General features: G+C 37.8%; 1 protein-coding gene across 3 annotated transcripts in view; it reads left to right on the top strand.

The window, feature by feature from the left end:
* FAM193A (family with sequence similarity 193 member A) overlaps window positions 1–15209 on the top strand; it is an 82059-nt gene that overhangs the window by 35073 nt on the left and 31777 nt on the right. For all 3 annotated transcript variants that reach the window (XM_065660591.1, XM_065660600.1, XM_065660582.1), the window contains exons 4-8: window positions 2687–2853; window positions 3121–3288; window positions 6090–6324; window positions 9643–9767; window positions 14107–14251. In XM_065660591.1, coding sequence (XP_065516663.1) covers window positions 2687–2853; window positions 3121–3288; window positions 6090–6324; window positions 9643–9767; window positions 14107–14251 — 840 coding nt within the window. The remainder of the gene's footprint in view (window positions 1–2686; window positions 2854–3120; window positions 3289–6089; window positions 6325–9642; window positions 9768–14106; window positions 14252–15209) is intronic.

Genomic DNA, 15209 nt, shown 5'->3' with positions numbered 1-15209 from the left:
GCTGCGTGGGGACCTAATAGCAGCCTTCCAGAATCTGAAGGGGGCCTATAGGGATGCTGGGGAGGGACTCTTCGTCAGGGACTGTAGTGACAGGACAAGGGGTAATGGGTTAAAACTTAAACAGGGGAAGTTTAGATTGGATATAAGGAGGAAATTCTTTCCTGTTAGGGTGGTGAGACACTGGAATGTGTTGCCCAGGGAGGTTGTGAGTGCTCCATCCCTGGCGGTGTTCAAGGCCAGGTTGGATGAAGCCTTGTGTGGGATGGTTTAGAGTGAGGTGTCCCTGCCCATGGCAGGGGGGCTGGAACTGGATGATCTCAAGGTCCTTTCCAACCCTAACTGTTCTATGATCTTGAGGTCCTTTCCAACCCTAACTATTCAATGGTTCTATGAATGCTACTTTGTGCTTTGGAACCACTTAAACTGTAAGTACATAGAAAGTATTTTAGGAGATTCTGAGTTGGTTTTCCCGTGAGCTTAACTGAGCAGGCAAGTTGTTCCAAAAATTATGAGTTCTGAATCAGTTTTGGATTTTTGAGTAGAGCAAGCCTTGGATGTTTCTAGTTGGGTTGGTTTTGGTTTTTTTTTTCCCTTTTATTTTATTGGATCTTATGCTTTGTCCTTTCCCCCCTTATTTAAATTCTGTTTCTTCTACTCTTACCAATGCAACTTTAATTTTTACACTTTTTTCTATGTCTGCTCGTGTCTTTTGCCCCTTTTGTGATGTGAAGTTCCTTGTTCTTTTGGAAATATTCTTGAGTCACTGCACCTGCACTACCACCTCCCTGCATGTCTTGAGTTTTGTCATCTTTTCTTTCCTGTATTTTTTATAAAAAACACATCATATTGTATGCATATAACAATTTCTTATTCTTTGTTGTATCGTTGCAAACACTCATGTAATATATGGTGCTAATACTTGGAAGTTGTGATTACTTTCTAAATTAAGTGTTAAAATATACTCTCAAATGAGAATTCAGTCTCACGTAAGAGCTGTGCTCAGTGTAGCAAAAGGATACAAGAAGTTCACTGACAGGTCTAGGAAAACCTGATTAGAAGTAAACTATGCTTTACTGAAGAGCCAAATCTTCACAACTGATCTGGAAAGCCACACACTTTGATAATTGGAAGTATTAGAGATTCTAGCTGATGTCTCCCTGTAGAGAGCTAACAGACTGTGCCACACATCCGTACGTGCATACAGTTTTTTTTAAACAAATCAATGTGAGGCAAGATTGTCTTTGTATAGCATATGTTGTTAAACTTATGTTACAAGCACAGTTAACATAGCTCTTTTGTAAGGAAAATTTAGGGTATATCACTTGTATACAGCTAGTGTTTACTGATATTCTTGCAATTAACAAGGATTAGTAAAATTAATCAAAAGACATTACATTGACATTACATCTAAGGGAATTATATGTGTAGTCTGGTAAACACATCCTAGAGAGTTCAAAGCACAGCAAGAGAGAAGCACATTATTGTTCAGCTGAGTCAAAATTTTTGACATATTTAAGCTCTGTTTAATGAACTAGTAAAGAAGTGTTCTACAAGTATAAGGAAGGCAGCTTCCTAAATGGGTTGTTACATGTACTCCAGGTAAAATAAAGGTTTACAGTATTTTTTTTTTAAATTGGCAACTGTTTTCTTACTTAAAGAGGATTTTTTAGAAGCAAACAGAAGGATTTTGCAAGTTAGGAAGCTTGATTTAAAGCGGGTAATGATTAGGTGGCTAGTGAAATTAGAGAAGCTGTTTGGAGGAAGGGGTGAGTGCTAAAACCCCCTCTTATTATCAGTCATTACAAAGCAGAGTACAAGTGGTGTGCTATAGATGCTCCTGTGTTCAGGTTGTTGGTGCTCTCATTACATACCTTGGTTTGCCTCAACACCTTCCCCAGTAGATGATCTTGCTGTTGGCAGCAAATGCATACAGCTTTGTTTTGACCTGTCTTCATCCTGCTCCAGGATCTGGGGTGAAGCATAAAAACCCCTTTCAGTCATTCTCAAATGTGGGAGAGGTCTCTGCCTGGTGCCACAGAAAGCTGATGTCAACCTTGGGATGGTTGCAGGAGGGAAGCATGTCTGTACTTGGGCTGCAAGCGCAGAGGAGGGAGAGAAACTGGAGACCAGAATACCAGCAGCCTTGGGACAGAGGTTTGCATTATCTGCTAGTAATGAGCAGCCCTGTACCCAGGAGATAGCATCCATTCCCAATGACAGCAGTTTTCTAGCATCTGTTACTGTGAAGTAGTATATCTGGCTGTTGTAAACAAGAAAATTTCATGCTTTTTGCTAGAAGGGATTGTTAAACTACAAAACTCAAACATGTTGTCAGATAGAAACTGAAGAAATATTACTAGTTTATGGTTAATGATGGATGATGCAAGCCTTCCTTTAGCCTAGTTCATTGTTTATGCTGGAGTACTTAAAGGTAATAATTATAACCAACATACCTTGGTAATTAGAAATGGAACTATATTTATACCATTGGTTTTCTCAGTTCACCTCTTGCATTTATTAAGCTGTTTGAAGGTAAGTTCTTTGTGCCTGGTTGAGTGTCCTCCCAAAATATATTCACCACTAAGAACTACCACATGAATATTTGCGTACCAATTAACATTTCAGGCTTCTACCTTACAAACTGAAAGCTACCTGGGTTTGTTGTTTTTTTTTTTCCCCCTTTCAGAGCCAAGATTTCCTTTTGCACATGCCTCTTGGAAACAGTGGATCACAGCAGGAGTCTGTAGGAGGGGGAAGAATAACCGTTGGTGCACAGACAGTACCTGCTGCAGATCTTAGCAATTCCTCTCCTTCAGACATAGCATGCAACTGTGAGGCCTGTAATGAGCGCAGGTAAGAGCTGATCAAACTCAACAGCATGCTGCCTGTAGTCCTACTGTTGGCAGTGCTGTAGCTTATCTGTTGGTGTGTGCTTAAACTCTTTAAACAGGCTGTCTGACAATAGCAGTAACTTACAGATGGCAGCTTTTAGCCAGTTTTATATTGTAGGCATTTTTAGGTGTATGTTGTTTTTTCTGAAGAGCAGCCTCAAAACAGCAGGAATCAGTAAACCTATGCAGTGTACAGATACTAAGTAATTACTTGTGTCATTATTTGCAGAGAAAATTCAACAGAACCTGAACGTGAACCTCAGCAGCTCCAAAATTACTGGTCAGAAGTAAGATACATGGTTCGATGTATATATCGCCAAGCTGGGACCCCTTTGGCAGATGACCAAGACCAATCTTTGGTACCAGATAAAGAAGGAATGAAAGAGCTGGTGGATAGGTATAGCACTTTGAAAAATATCTAGTAATTGGCAAGAGCATTTTTAAAGTTAGCTTTTAAGTAGTTCGGAATATTGCTTTTTAATACAATGTTATTTGCCATCTATAAGTCTGGTTACTTGGAATGGTTGCCTCACCATTAGAACAGTCAGTGCCGTATCATGCAGGATTTTTAATTGCTGTATTGAATGCATGTGTAGCTATTAAATTCCTATGCTGTTTGTAGTAGGAATATTAATATATTATTACAGAAGGGTTCAAAAATCTTATTCTTTAAAAGACCTGGATATGATTATTATTATTATAGTAAGATACTGTTTAGTTTGAATTGCCCTACATGAAAAATCTTACCTTGTCGAACTAACCTGAGTTAAAATAGTGTTTGTATCCTAGTGTAATTGTAACAGCTAGAAGAGGCTTTGATTACTAGATGAGGAAGATACTGTGATGTTCTCTCTCATTTCAGAAGCTGAAATTATAGCTTTTCTAGGTGTGAAGTTGAAGATGTGCTTAATGAGATCCACAGTTGTGGGGTTTTTTTTCTTTTGAGAATAGTGTGGCTGTCCTTAAAGTGTTCTGGAAGGTTACTCAGTTTCTGTCTAAGTGAATGTGTGGTCAAGGAATAGCTGCTCTCCTTGGTTCTGTATGTATGTAACACACTGAGGTCTGACAAACTGTAGTTGTCATGTGGAGTTTCTAGTTGAAGCTAAATTCTGGCAAGGTAAAACTTTTGAAATATTATAGTCATCTACCATTGCTCTTTGTATGACTATACTGCTGAATCAGTCTTAATAGATAATTAAGTGATCTTATTGCACTTCTGTTACATAAAAACTGTTTGGTTTTGAGCATGAGTTGTGTAAAAGTAGAGTAATATATTATGCCTCCCTATTAGTCATGCTTTATTTATTTAAGTGATCAAAATGTGCAACATAGGTTTTGAAATCAAAGATGTCTAGTGTGTAGGTACTTAAAACTGAATCACAGCTAAAATGATTGCTGATTTTTATGCAGCATCTCTTTAATGGAAAAATTTTGGAAATTGGAACACATACTGTGTACCTTTCTTATGTACTTGGGACCTTTGATTTCTCTAGAGCTGTTTTTCACCCTTGAAAGAGATTATTGAAAACAAAGGCAGAAACAGGCTTTCAGACAGGGAAACCTTAAATGTCAATGTGATTATTTTTCACTCAAGTTCTTTATGGTCTGCAGAGTATGAAATAAAATGAGGGTTCTGTGTTTGAGCAGAAACCAGTGTCCAGTCCATGGTGCTAATGTCATACAATTAAAGAAAGCTAGTCCATGTAGGTATTCAAAGTGTAAAAATAAACCAACCAAAAAACCCCAAATGAGCCATGTAGGTATCATGCCAAGATCATGCTGTGGCCAGGTAAATGTTTAAAAGGCAGAAATTCCGGTTTCCGTGCTTAGCTCTGTTGGACACAGCTGGCAAGAAATGGACTGTCTGGTCATCTTATTTGAGAATAATTAGTGGTGCCAAGTATTGTCCCTATCGGATCTTGGCGCACTTTATGGCAATGTGATAGTATTCTATTTTGTGAGTGACAAGGGAAGAATAAGGACTAGATAGCAGCAGGCTTTTATTCATGTAACTCTTAAGTACTTACCTAATCCTGTTCTTCCTCACCTTCCTGCACTGTAAAAACCAGAAGGTAAGTGCTTAAACTCATCTGCAGGACTTCAAATAGTACAGTTTTACTCTGAAGTACTCAAAAGTGGCCATTGTGTTCAGTTTTCTTCTGTGTTAGGTGGTTCGAACTGTGTCTCATTTCCAGGAGAGTATCAGACCTAGCCAGCTGTATGCTGTCCTTTAGCAGGAAGTCCTCACCCCTTTTGAAGCTTTATCTTACAGTCTTTGAAGGTATTGAGTGGCAGAATAGAGTGCATGGAGGGTAATATGGTTCTGGAACTTCAGTATTAGTGTGCTTCCCTGAGACAAATGAGTCCCAAATTCTGGTCCCTATCCTGGATTTAAAAAAAAAAAATAAATACACCAGTCATTTGTAATGACTGCAGTTAAGCACGGGAGAGTGCCATATGTTCCTTTGAAGGATGTTCTTTGTGGCCCTGTGAATCCCACACCTTATTAAAGCAGCCGCTTTAACAAAGGTGAAAAAAATGTCCTTGTACAGAAAGGATAAGAAACTCAAGGTGAGAAGGAGTTATATGAGTGTCTTATGAGCCTGTTAATTACACAAAATGTCTTTCAGTGCAGCTGAACAACAGGAGGGTCCCCCAGAGCAGTCAACAAGGACAGTTTGGCTAGTACGTATTTAGGCATGTTCTGACTGCCTATCAGATCAAACTCCCTCAGTGGCTTGAAGTGAATGCTTGTCCTTCTACAGGATGTTAATCAGGCCTGGATCTGGCTGTTCCAGCTGGAACATTTAGTAGGCATGCATGCAAGAGCACAATATAAGTTCCAAAGAAGCTTGTCTGAAGAGTCTAGGTGTCTGTAGGGTTGTATGCAAATTGAGTCAAGGGGTTTTTTTATCTCACAAGTTGAAGTGAAATACTGAGGTCCGAAATTAATTTGTTCCTCAGGTGTGCAAGCCTCCTAGTCCTAAAGCTACACAAGAGTTCAGTTCTGCAGTGTAAAAATAGGGAAGTGGACTGTGTTATCCCAGATTTCAGGTAGTTATGTAAACCTTAGCCATTGTTTCATTTTGATGACTATCATGGTAACTGGTAAATATTTTTAGGAAAGTGAAAATTGTTAATAACATGCATTATTTTTATTTACTTATTTTTTTGGTTACAAATATTCTAAAAATACAGGCTTTGTGAAAGAGATCCGTATCAGCTTTACCAACGGTTGGAACAGCAAGCTAGAGAATATGTGCTTGAAATGAAGGTTCGTCTACTCAGGCACTTGTCACTGGGATCTAAAGTTGCATCAACATTAGCAATACAAGGGCCACCACAGGCACATCAGTTCATCTCACTCCTACTTGAAGAATACAGTGCACTCTGTCAGGCAGCGTGTACAATCAGCGCCTTCCTAGTTACTCTGGTAAGACTGAAAAAATAACCTGTATGCTTCTGTTTACTAGGGGCAGTGCTAGCAGAGCTGTTCTAGACTCTTTCAGGTGTCTTCTGTGGTTTGTAAAGTATAAGGGTTTTTGTGTGTGCATGCTTGGAGATGGGGGGGGGGTCAGAAAATGCAAATTTAATTCTTCAGAAATGTAGATCAGGTATCTCTTACAGTGAATTGATGAAATCCTCTCCTTACTAAAGAAAAAGGTGAGAGAATGCTGTTTGTGGCTCTTATTCTGAAACTAACCTTTAAACAGGTCTACAATTTTTAGATAATGCCTTAGAGAAGTGTTTCCCACATTTTCATTTAATCTTCAATGGTCTCTTGACAACCACATTTAAAAGACACAGTTTTTTGTGTGCAGCACTAACTTAGCTTGTTTCAATGCTCAATTTTATTTTTTACTTATAAGCATGAATGGCTAATTGAAAAGATGGTCTCTTGCCTCGGAATTAATCTGCCATGATACTTATTTCTAAAGTTCTTGTTTTTTCTTAAATGCTGGTTGGTTTTGGGGTTGGTTTTTTTTGTCAACCGGTTGTGATATTAGACTTGGGATTATATTGTCAGGTAGAAAATAAGCAGTCTTTTCTTGAGTAACTGTCATCATGAGTGAGTAATAGAATAAACAAATTCTGTAATTCTATTTGTTTAAGGGCTGACAAGGTTATTAATCCTGTTCTGTTAGTAATCCTTTCCTGTGCATCCTTTGTTTATGTCCTTATCATGTTCTTTTCTTGTGTAAAGTTTGTGCAAGCAAAAAGAAAACTAAAAGGTGGATAAACCAGTAAATTTGGGGTTTATTGCCAGTTAGCTGAAAGTGACTGTCTAGGCTTATAAAGAGGAAAAGAACAGGCAGTAACAAGTCTACAGTGGCCACGGGTGAAAAGGATATAAAATGGAGGGGAAGCAGAATGTCGTTAACTGAGGTAGGGCTGTCAGTAAAATTGAATTGGCAAAGCAGGAAGCTGCTTCTGTGGAGAAACTTGAGCATACCTGATGCCTTTTTCTGTTGTCACTGCTCTGTATTTGCTGTTGTCTGTATTGTCTTCCCCAGCTTTATCACTTAGATACAGATGTGAGGTCACTGCCATCTCCAGTTTATTGGCTGCTTTTAATAGTCCTTGAGTCTCTAACAAGGTGCTTGAGAGAAGATTGCTCTTTGGGTTGATTTGCTCTGGAACTTGGAAATTGGTTCAGCTGAAAAGCGGATGGATTACAGTACAAATGTTAGCTTTCTCGAAGTAGATCTGCCAGTAATGAACCAATTAATACCAGAATTACACTGCTGATAAGAAAATTATCTTTTATTATTTTTCTCCTGCTTATTATTGTGAACTTAACAGGTGTGAGGGATTGAGATAATGGCCATGCAGAGACAGAAGGTGCTTGAACTCCCTGATCTACCCTTTTATGACAGAATTCAAAGTAAAATAAAATTCCTATTCTTTAAAAAAAAAACAAAGTGTAAGAACACAAAATATCCCAGACTTTTCTTGTCCTTTTGCTTCTGCATCCCAGTAAGTAGGCCAGGTTGGACAGAGCCTTGGGTAGCATGGTTAAGTGTGAGGTGTCCCTGCCCATGGCAGGGAGGTTGGAACTGGGTGATCCTAAGGTCCTTTCTAACCCTAACTATTCTATGATTCTATGATTCTAAGTACTGAAAACCTCTTTCTATTAAGCTGTGACATTCAGAAACTGAAATGTGAGAATGTGGGTTACTGTATCTTATCATACATTTCTAAAGTTTATTAAACCTTTTTATTAAATAGAGCAGTATGTCACAGCTTTCAGTACAGGTAGTACAGTTGCTAGCCCTTCCAATGTGCATGGTTGTTCTCTCTCAAGGTTCGGGTGTGCTATGGAAAAAGAAATCTTTTCAGTTGAAACATATAAGAGGCAGTCAAGATCTTTAAACTCAGTGCAGCCCTCCTGTAAAGGTAAAACCTTTGCATGTAGCATGCTGTACAAAGGCATATAATACCTAGAGGAGAAACTTAGTGAAATCATGAACAGCTCTTCCTTTCAAAGGCATCCAGCTAACTAGGAAGTTCAAGAGCAGGAACTAAAGCCTTGTACCCACCAGGGAATAACACATCATACTGAGAGCAAGCTGGAACAACTGTGGTCATTACAGAAGAGCCCTTGAGTACACAGTACAGCAGACTAGAAGGGAGAATTTACCATAATCTGTGCAATCCAACATACAAGATTTTGTGTGCAAGTTTTGACTGGTTTGTTCACAGAATAGTATGAAAATTGCTTAGGAAATCTACCTCAGTGTTAACCCTTAAGAAATCATTGGCAGTTTTTAGAAATTTTAAATATTTTGAAGACAGTATTCAAAGTGAAAGCGGAAGTGTTTTGTGGAATTGGGGGGGGAGACACTCACCCTTCTTAAATAATAGTGAATCTCCAGACTTTTTTTTTTTAATACTGAGAGTCTCATGTTTAGGTCTGATAAAAATATGTATTTAGTTTTTAACCCATTATGCGTAACAAAACTTCAAAGTTCCAGAGTATTCTGATATTTCTGGCTATTCAGGGTTATGGTGCATGGGGCTGCGTTGCTGATCTGATAGCCAGAATGCTTGCACTTAATTTTGCTTGGGAGAATAAGGGGCTTGTATAAAAAACCCTGCATGCTGCAAGCTATATGTGGGAAAACTGACTGGAAGATATATCATACCTGTCTTTGATTTGTATGTTTTGATAATAATAAATTTAAGTTTAGGCCTTGAAATTAAATACAGTTATGTAATAAATAACCTCAAATAGAAAAACATTTTGCTTACTAGACAAGTAAGCTGTTGGTCTCTTCTCTACTTAGGAAACCTTAGGTTTAAGCTGTATTTGGAGTGAACTGTTTACTTGACTTATGTCAGTTTTGAAGTTACAGCTTGCCATTATATATGTCTGTTCCTAGGTAAGTTCAAAGAACTGAAAGATAATCAGACAATTCTTTGACAAGCAAACCTGAGAATAACTGGTTCAGATTGTAAAATCCATCTTTCAGTGCAGAAGTGAATGACAGCTTTCAACTACAGTGTGATTCTTCACTTTTTCTAATCCATGACAATTTAGAAAAACAATGAATGAGGCTATGGTTATACACGTTATCAAAGAATTACTTAAATTCTGAGGTTCCGGGTATTAAAACTGCATAAGATCTGAGTTGGCTGATACAGGCTGTAGGTTGAAGATTAGATTGTCTGAGGCAAGATCTTTTTGTTTTAAAAGATTTTATTTTTTTTTCCCTAACCCTGTTTGGCTTTTTGGTTTTTATTTTAATAGGAAAATGAACATTTGAAGAAATTTCAGGTGACATGGGAATTGCACAATAAGCATCTGTTTGAAAACCTGGTATTTTCTGAGCCACTCTTACAGAATAGCTTACCAACGTTGGTGTCACAGCTAAGGTAGAGTTCAACTTTTCTTTTGTAATTTGAAGAAGTAATAACCTCTGTTTGCAACATAGTGCTGCTTCTACAGTTTAATAGGTAAAAAATCCTTGTTGATCTGTCTTGAAAACACTATTGTTGATTGAGCAGGCTGCTGTCATAACTTGCTTGTCAGAAGAATTACAACCCTAATTGACTTACTTGTCAGTTACCTAGTGAAATGACAGCAGCCAATGAAAATGCTGGTGGTATGACTGAATAGTATTATTTTTCACTTGTCACCAGGCATTGCTGCTGTCTCTGTAGCTCTACAAGCAAATTAAAGCCTCAATGCTTTCATGCTTCCCACAGTGCACAAGTAACTTAATTTGGAGTTTTAACCAATCTTTTCATTGGAGAAAGCAAAAGAAACAACATCCCTTGCAATATGCTTGTAGGCCTGGTGGCTTATGTTTTCTGGGTGTTTAGAATGTGTATTTTATTGGCAAGGTTCCTTTGCTTGTAATTTCTGTACCTGCAAAGTGTTTGGGTTCTCCAGGGAAGATGTATTAATTCTCATAAATGTTTTTCTTTGTCCTCAGTCTGAACATTTTTAAAGTGCAGTCATAGATAGGTTTGCGTTGACTTCTCAATCTAGTTCCTAATGAAGACATTCACGCTCAGTGTACATGTGTTTTAAAGGTATTGTCTCAGGTATTTTTCCATGGTACAAGAGCAGTTTGATTAAGGCTGTCACAAGAGATGTTCACAGTGAATAAAGAAGCTTCTGAGTTCTCCTTTTGCTCTAGTATCTGGTAGATACTAGAAAGGAAAGCAAGAAAAGGCAAGATAACTTAATTGTTGCTGTGCTCAGCAAGAAGTCTGAAGGTCCTTCAGAATATTTTGTCTAATTGGTTTACATGACACTGGGTTTGTACTGAAAGCCCTTTCTCCTTGGGTTTTTATGTTTGGGTTTTTTTTCTTTATCTCTGGAGAGATAATTCTGTTTCTGTGTTCAGTAGCATGTTGTTCAATTGCGTATTTTTCCAGTGATTCCCAGTACCACTGTCCCTGACACTGTATTCCCCAGTCGTCTCCATGCTTTCTGACAAGGCCTTTCTGCATCTCTTACTCCAGCAGTCCTGGCTGTATCATGACTGTTTATGTTCATCAGCTCTGCAGATGAAGGCCTCTTAGTGAAGCTTACAGTCATTTCTTAACAGAAGTAGTGGACTGTTTTCATTTAACTGTTGTTCTGAAGTGCTACTGCAATGAAAATCAGAGCAACAGAAGGTGTTTCCCTGCAGAACATCGCTGTGGTGACAGCTACCTGCAAGGGTTAAATATGATGAAGTCAGAATCTTCTTGCAGGAATTTCTTTTCCAATACATCTGTGTTCTCTAGATGGTTTTAAGGGTGTTTTGTATAAGCTGGTTTTGCCCAGATAGATTCACATGAATGTCTTCAGAAAGAAAGGTTCATCACAAGCTTCCCGTTCTATGGTTTCCAGTTCATATAGTGTATGTCTTGTTTTACTGCTGAGTTCTGTGGGTCTTGAAGTAAGAGAATTAGGTAGCCTTTCCTGAGATTTTTTTTTTTTTTTTCTTCTGGAGGATAATCTGCCTTCCATTGGGAATTGGTGGAGGAAAATTCCATCAGAGATGCCTCACATGAGCCTAGTCCCTTGATCAGTAGAGAAGGTGTTGCTAGAGTTCCTTCTCAAAAGAGCATTGACCTCATTGTTTTCTCTTCCTGAAGAAGAAATGTGAAATGGCATTTTGGCATCTCAGCTTCACTTAGATATTTTGTGTTCACCCTTTCTCTCATCCCTTATTTAAATCACTGAATCTTTTGTGTGTATTTGGCTTTTTCAAAGTATATAGCTCGTGTGCTGTGATTAGTCCCAAGGATGCTTATCAGATGTCAGGCTAGAAAAGATGTTCTTTTAGGGAGACTTAAACATAGCAGTCTTTTGGGAATGGAGGTTACTAGCTGGTATGTGGTAAGCTGTGTCAGTATTTCACAGGACTGGTAATTTATTCAGGGTGAACTGCCAGAGTCTTAATGTCTTGTATCTTGTTCTGCTACCTAGTCAACACCTCTGGTTTGTTTAGCAGGCATACGCAGTTGTGCAGTCTGCAGACCAGCTGTAAGAGTGTCCATATGCTTATCAAGAGTTAAATAATCAGCAGAGCTTCTGGATCAGACACAGCATTTCATAAGGCTGTGTTTTTGTAATCAACTCAGTATTTAAGGAAATCCAGTCCTTTCATAGCTGAATGACTGGTACTTCCTGATGAAGCTGGCTATATGAAAGATTTCTTAGAGGTTAAATATCTTTCTTTGGTTTAGATGGTTTTGACTACATGCAACCACTGATACACCTCCTACATTCAATGGACTGCTTTACTGGGGCTTGGTAATGACCTGACTGATAACCTGGGGCTTTTCCAGCCTCTTTGCTTTCCCTGTATGGTGTGGGACAGTGTTCAGGGTAAATGCAAAGGTTTAGTTTAATGCTGTTGGCCAAAAAATTCTGGGTTCCTGATCAAGATACGCAGGCATACAGTAGGATCTATGTCAGCAGTTATGCCTTCAAAGATTCAGTTAATACAAAATAAGCAATTCTGACTAAGTTTTATGTATGTGATGCTTTTTATTACCTATTCTTTTACAGCAGCCCAGGGATATGTTCCACTTCTGTTTACAGGACTGAAATATTACCTAGATTGTTACTTTATACTTGCGTTGAGGGGTGAAAGTGTATTGACTGGTAGCATGTTAACCTTTACACAAGAGGCACAATAAAAATTGAAAACGTAAATGCTGTTGCATTGCTAATGTAAATTTTTTTAAAATGAAGGTTTTCTTCTAACTTTAAAAAAGATTTTGTGCACAACTTGTGTTTGAAAGAATAGTACAGCAGCAGTCATGAGAACAAATTGTTAACTTCTATACAGTCGGGATCACAATTTCACATAACTGCAAAATACCAGAAATGCAGGCATTAAGGAAGGTAGTAAATTGTGGTCTAGTAACAGGAATTGACAATGTTTGCACTGATTGTGAGGAAGAGGTGTACCCTATAGTCACCATATCTCTTTAAACTGCTTTTTTTACTCTACTAAGCATAGACTTCCCAAGTTTTAAATATGCAAAATTGCCTATGCACCATTTGTAAGTGATTGTGTTGCAGATTCTGGGCAAAAACAACAAAATAAAGCTTGAATTCATTGGTGAAGTCATGCTAACAGCTGTAATTTAATGCTTACTGAGCTGTCTTGTTTGCTCAGCTCTTCATTATACTTAATTGCCATATTAAAATTAAGGGCTTAGTTCTTTGCCAGCTGATAGGCAGTACTGTGTAGTTCTTAGATTGAATTAATATCCTGTTGCAATGGAAATCTGTAACAAACCTCCCTGAAATGCTGGAAATTGGGCTTAAATATGAAGTGTTGAGATGCTTGTATTTGTTTTTTGGGGGACTGGCTTTGACTCACCACACAGCCTCTGTGCCTCATTAACTGCCTTCTAGTTTCCTCTTCATTACTGAAGAGAAGTGTTGAAAAGTTTCAGTTTATTTGTGTTAATTTACAGGTCATTACAATTCAATGTGCTTTAAACACACATTATCAAATAGAATTTTATCTATTTATTTCTGAAGTCAAGATCTCCGAAGTTTGCTTATTTACTTAAGTGTTGTGGTGATGCATTCTAATAGCTATTTCTTTAAAGGAATTCGATGTACAACAATGGAGTAGTAGAAAGGGAGGTAAATCTGTCTCCAATTTCTGTGGCTCCTTACAGAGACAGTCATCAGTGAAAGGCATAATGACGTTTTCGAACGTGATGCTGCTCAAGTGATAGTAGATAACTGCATGCAGCCAAATTACCTCAGTTTCCTCATTCTACAGCACTTTTCCAGCTGGAACTCCAACTTGTCTAGTAGTCTTTTTAACATTGATCATGTGAGTTCTGATTAACAAGCTTCTGGCTTTATTTTAGTACATAGCTTTTCAGTAAATAGTCAATGTGTGTATTTAGCTCATAGAATTTGGAAAGATAAATATATCAAGCTACAAAATTGGAATAAATACGGCTCAGTAGGTTTGACATCTGGTTGTGTGTGGGAAAGAGGCTGTGGAAATGTTGCACTTCCCACCTTCTTGTTATTGTTGGTTACAGAACATTGGAACAGGCAGTTGTTGGGTATTTTATGAAGAATGTCTAAAAATACTCAATTTTGGGACACAAGCAGCTCTGGGCCTAGGTGTAACAATAACTGCACTCTTAACACTTTTTTGGTTGGCAGAACATTAAAAAGCTTAATTTTCCAGTGAAATGTGTCTTCTCTAACAAGTGCTATTTGAACCTTCAGGCTTGGAACAACACATGATTCCTGTAGTGAAGATATGTATAGTACCTTGCTTCAAAGGTATCATCAGCTGGAACAGGAAATGGGTCAAGTTGCTGAAGCATGGCTTGAATGCCAGAAAAGAATAGATGATTATGTTGATGAACAGGTAAGCATCATGTAAACAGTCTCAAGATGATTGCGCAGGGTGCCGCCTGTGCCTCCAGTGAGGTATTTTTATCCAGAGCTTTGAAGCAACAATATGTAACCTTTCTCATTGATGTCAGTCTTTCAGAATAGAAAAGAACACTAATATAGCAGTGGCAATTATACAGAAGTTAAACCTTAAAATTGTTGAAGACTGTTGTGCCATTTTTTAGAGATGGTCTTTGAATGTATTTGAATTTCTTTAGCCTGTAATATTTGTAGCACAGTAACCTGAAACTCTTTTGTAGATGTCATTAGGAAAAGGAAAAGAAACAAAACCACCCACCCACAAAACCTTTTAAATTTCCAAAATAATAATTGCATTAAATGAAATTCAGAGGAAGAGGTTGCTTTTAAAAACTGTTGCATGTTGTGTAGTGTGATGGTAATGTTTTGTACAGCTGTCAAAATCGGAACTCCAGTCTCCCTACATGAATATTTGAGCCCTCTGAAGTTATCCTTTTTTAATTAAGTGTATGTTCTGATAGCTGATTCTGCTGAGTTTGTGCTAAGTCTTAGAAAATAATCCCATTGTGCCAACTCCTACATTGTCAAGAGCCTAATATTTTGGAAAATAGGTGTTTATTTTGCAAGTGGTTGTTTATACTCTTCCAAAATTGCTCATATTCAAAGAACTTGGATTTATTTTCTTTTAAACACCTCAAGGTAAGTTTTTGATTACTGTTTAGTTAGCTAGAAGAAAGAATATGTTTTGAAGTAAGTGAAAATACAGAATTTTATAGAGCTTTTCTTGTATTTTTAAGTTTTATGGGCATTAAGAATACAGAAATCAAATTTGAGATTTAGTAATGCTATTTTACTCCTATAGATAACACACATTTTAAAGTCTTATAATATATTGTATATGCCCTTCAGAAGCTATTCCTGTGATGAAGATTTAAGTGAGCTTCTGCCATTAA

This window comes from Lathamus discolor, chromosome 1 (assembly GCF_037157495.1).
Source record: "Lathamus discolor isolate bLatDis1 chromosome 1, bLatDis1.hap1, whole genome shotgun sequence".
NCBI lineage: Eukaryota > Metazoa > Chordata > Aves > Psittaciformes > Psittacidae > Lathamus > Lathamus discolor.
This window is presented reverse-complemented; position numbering and strand designations above follow the sequence as displayed.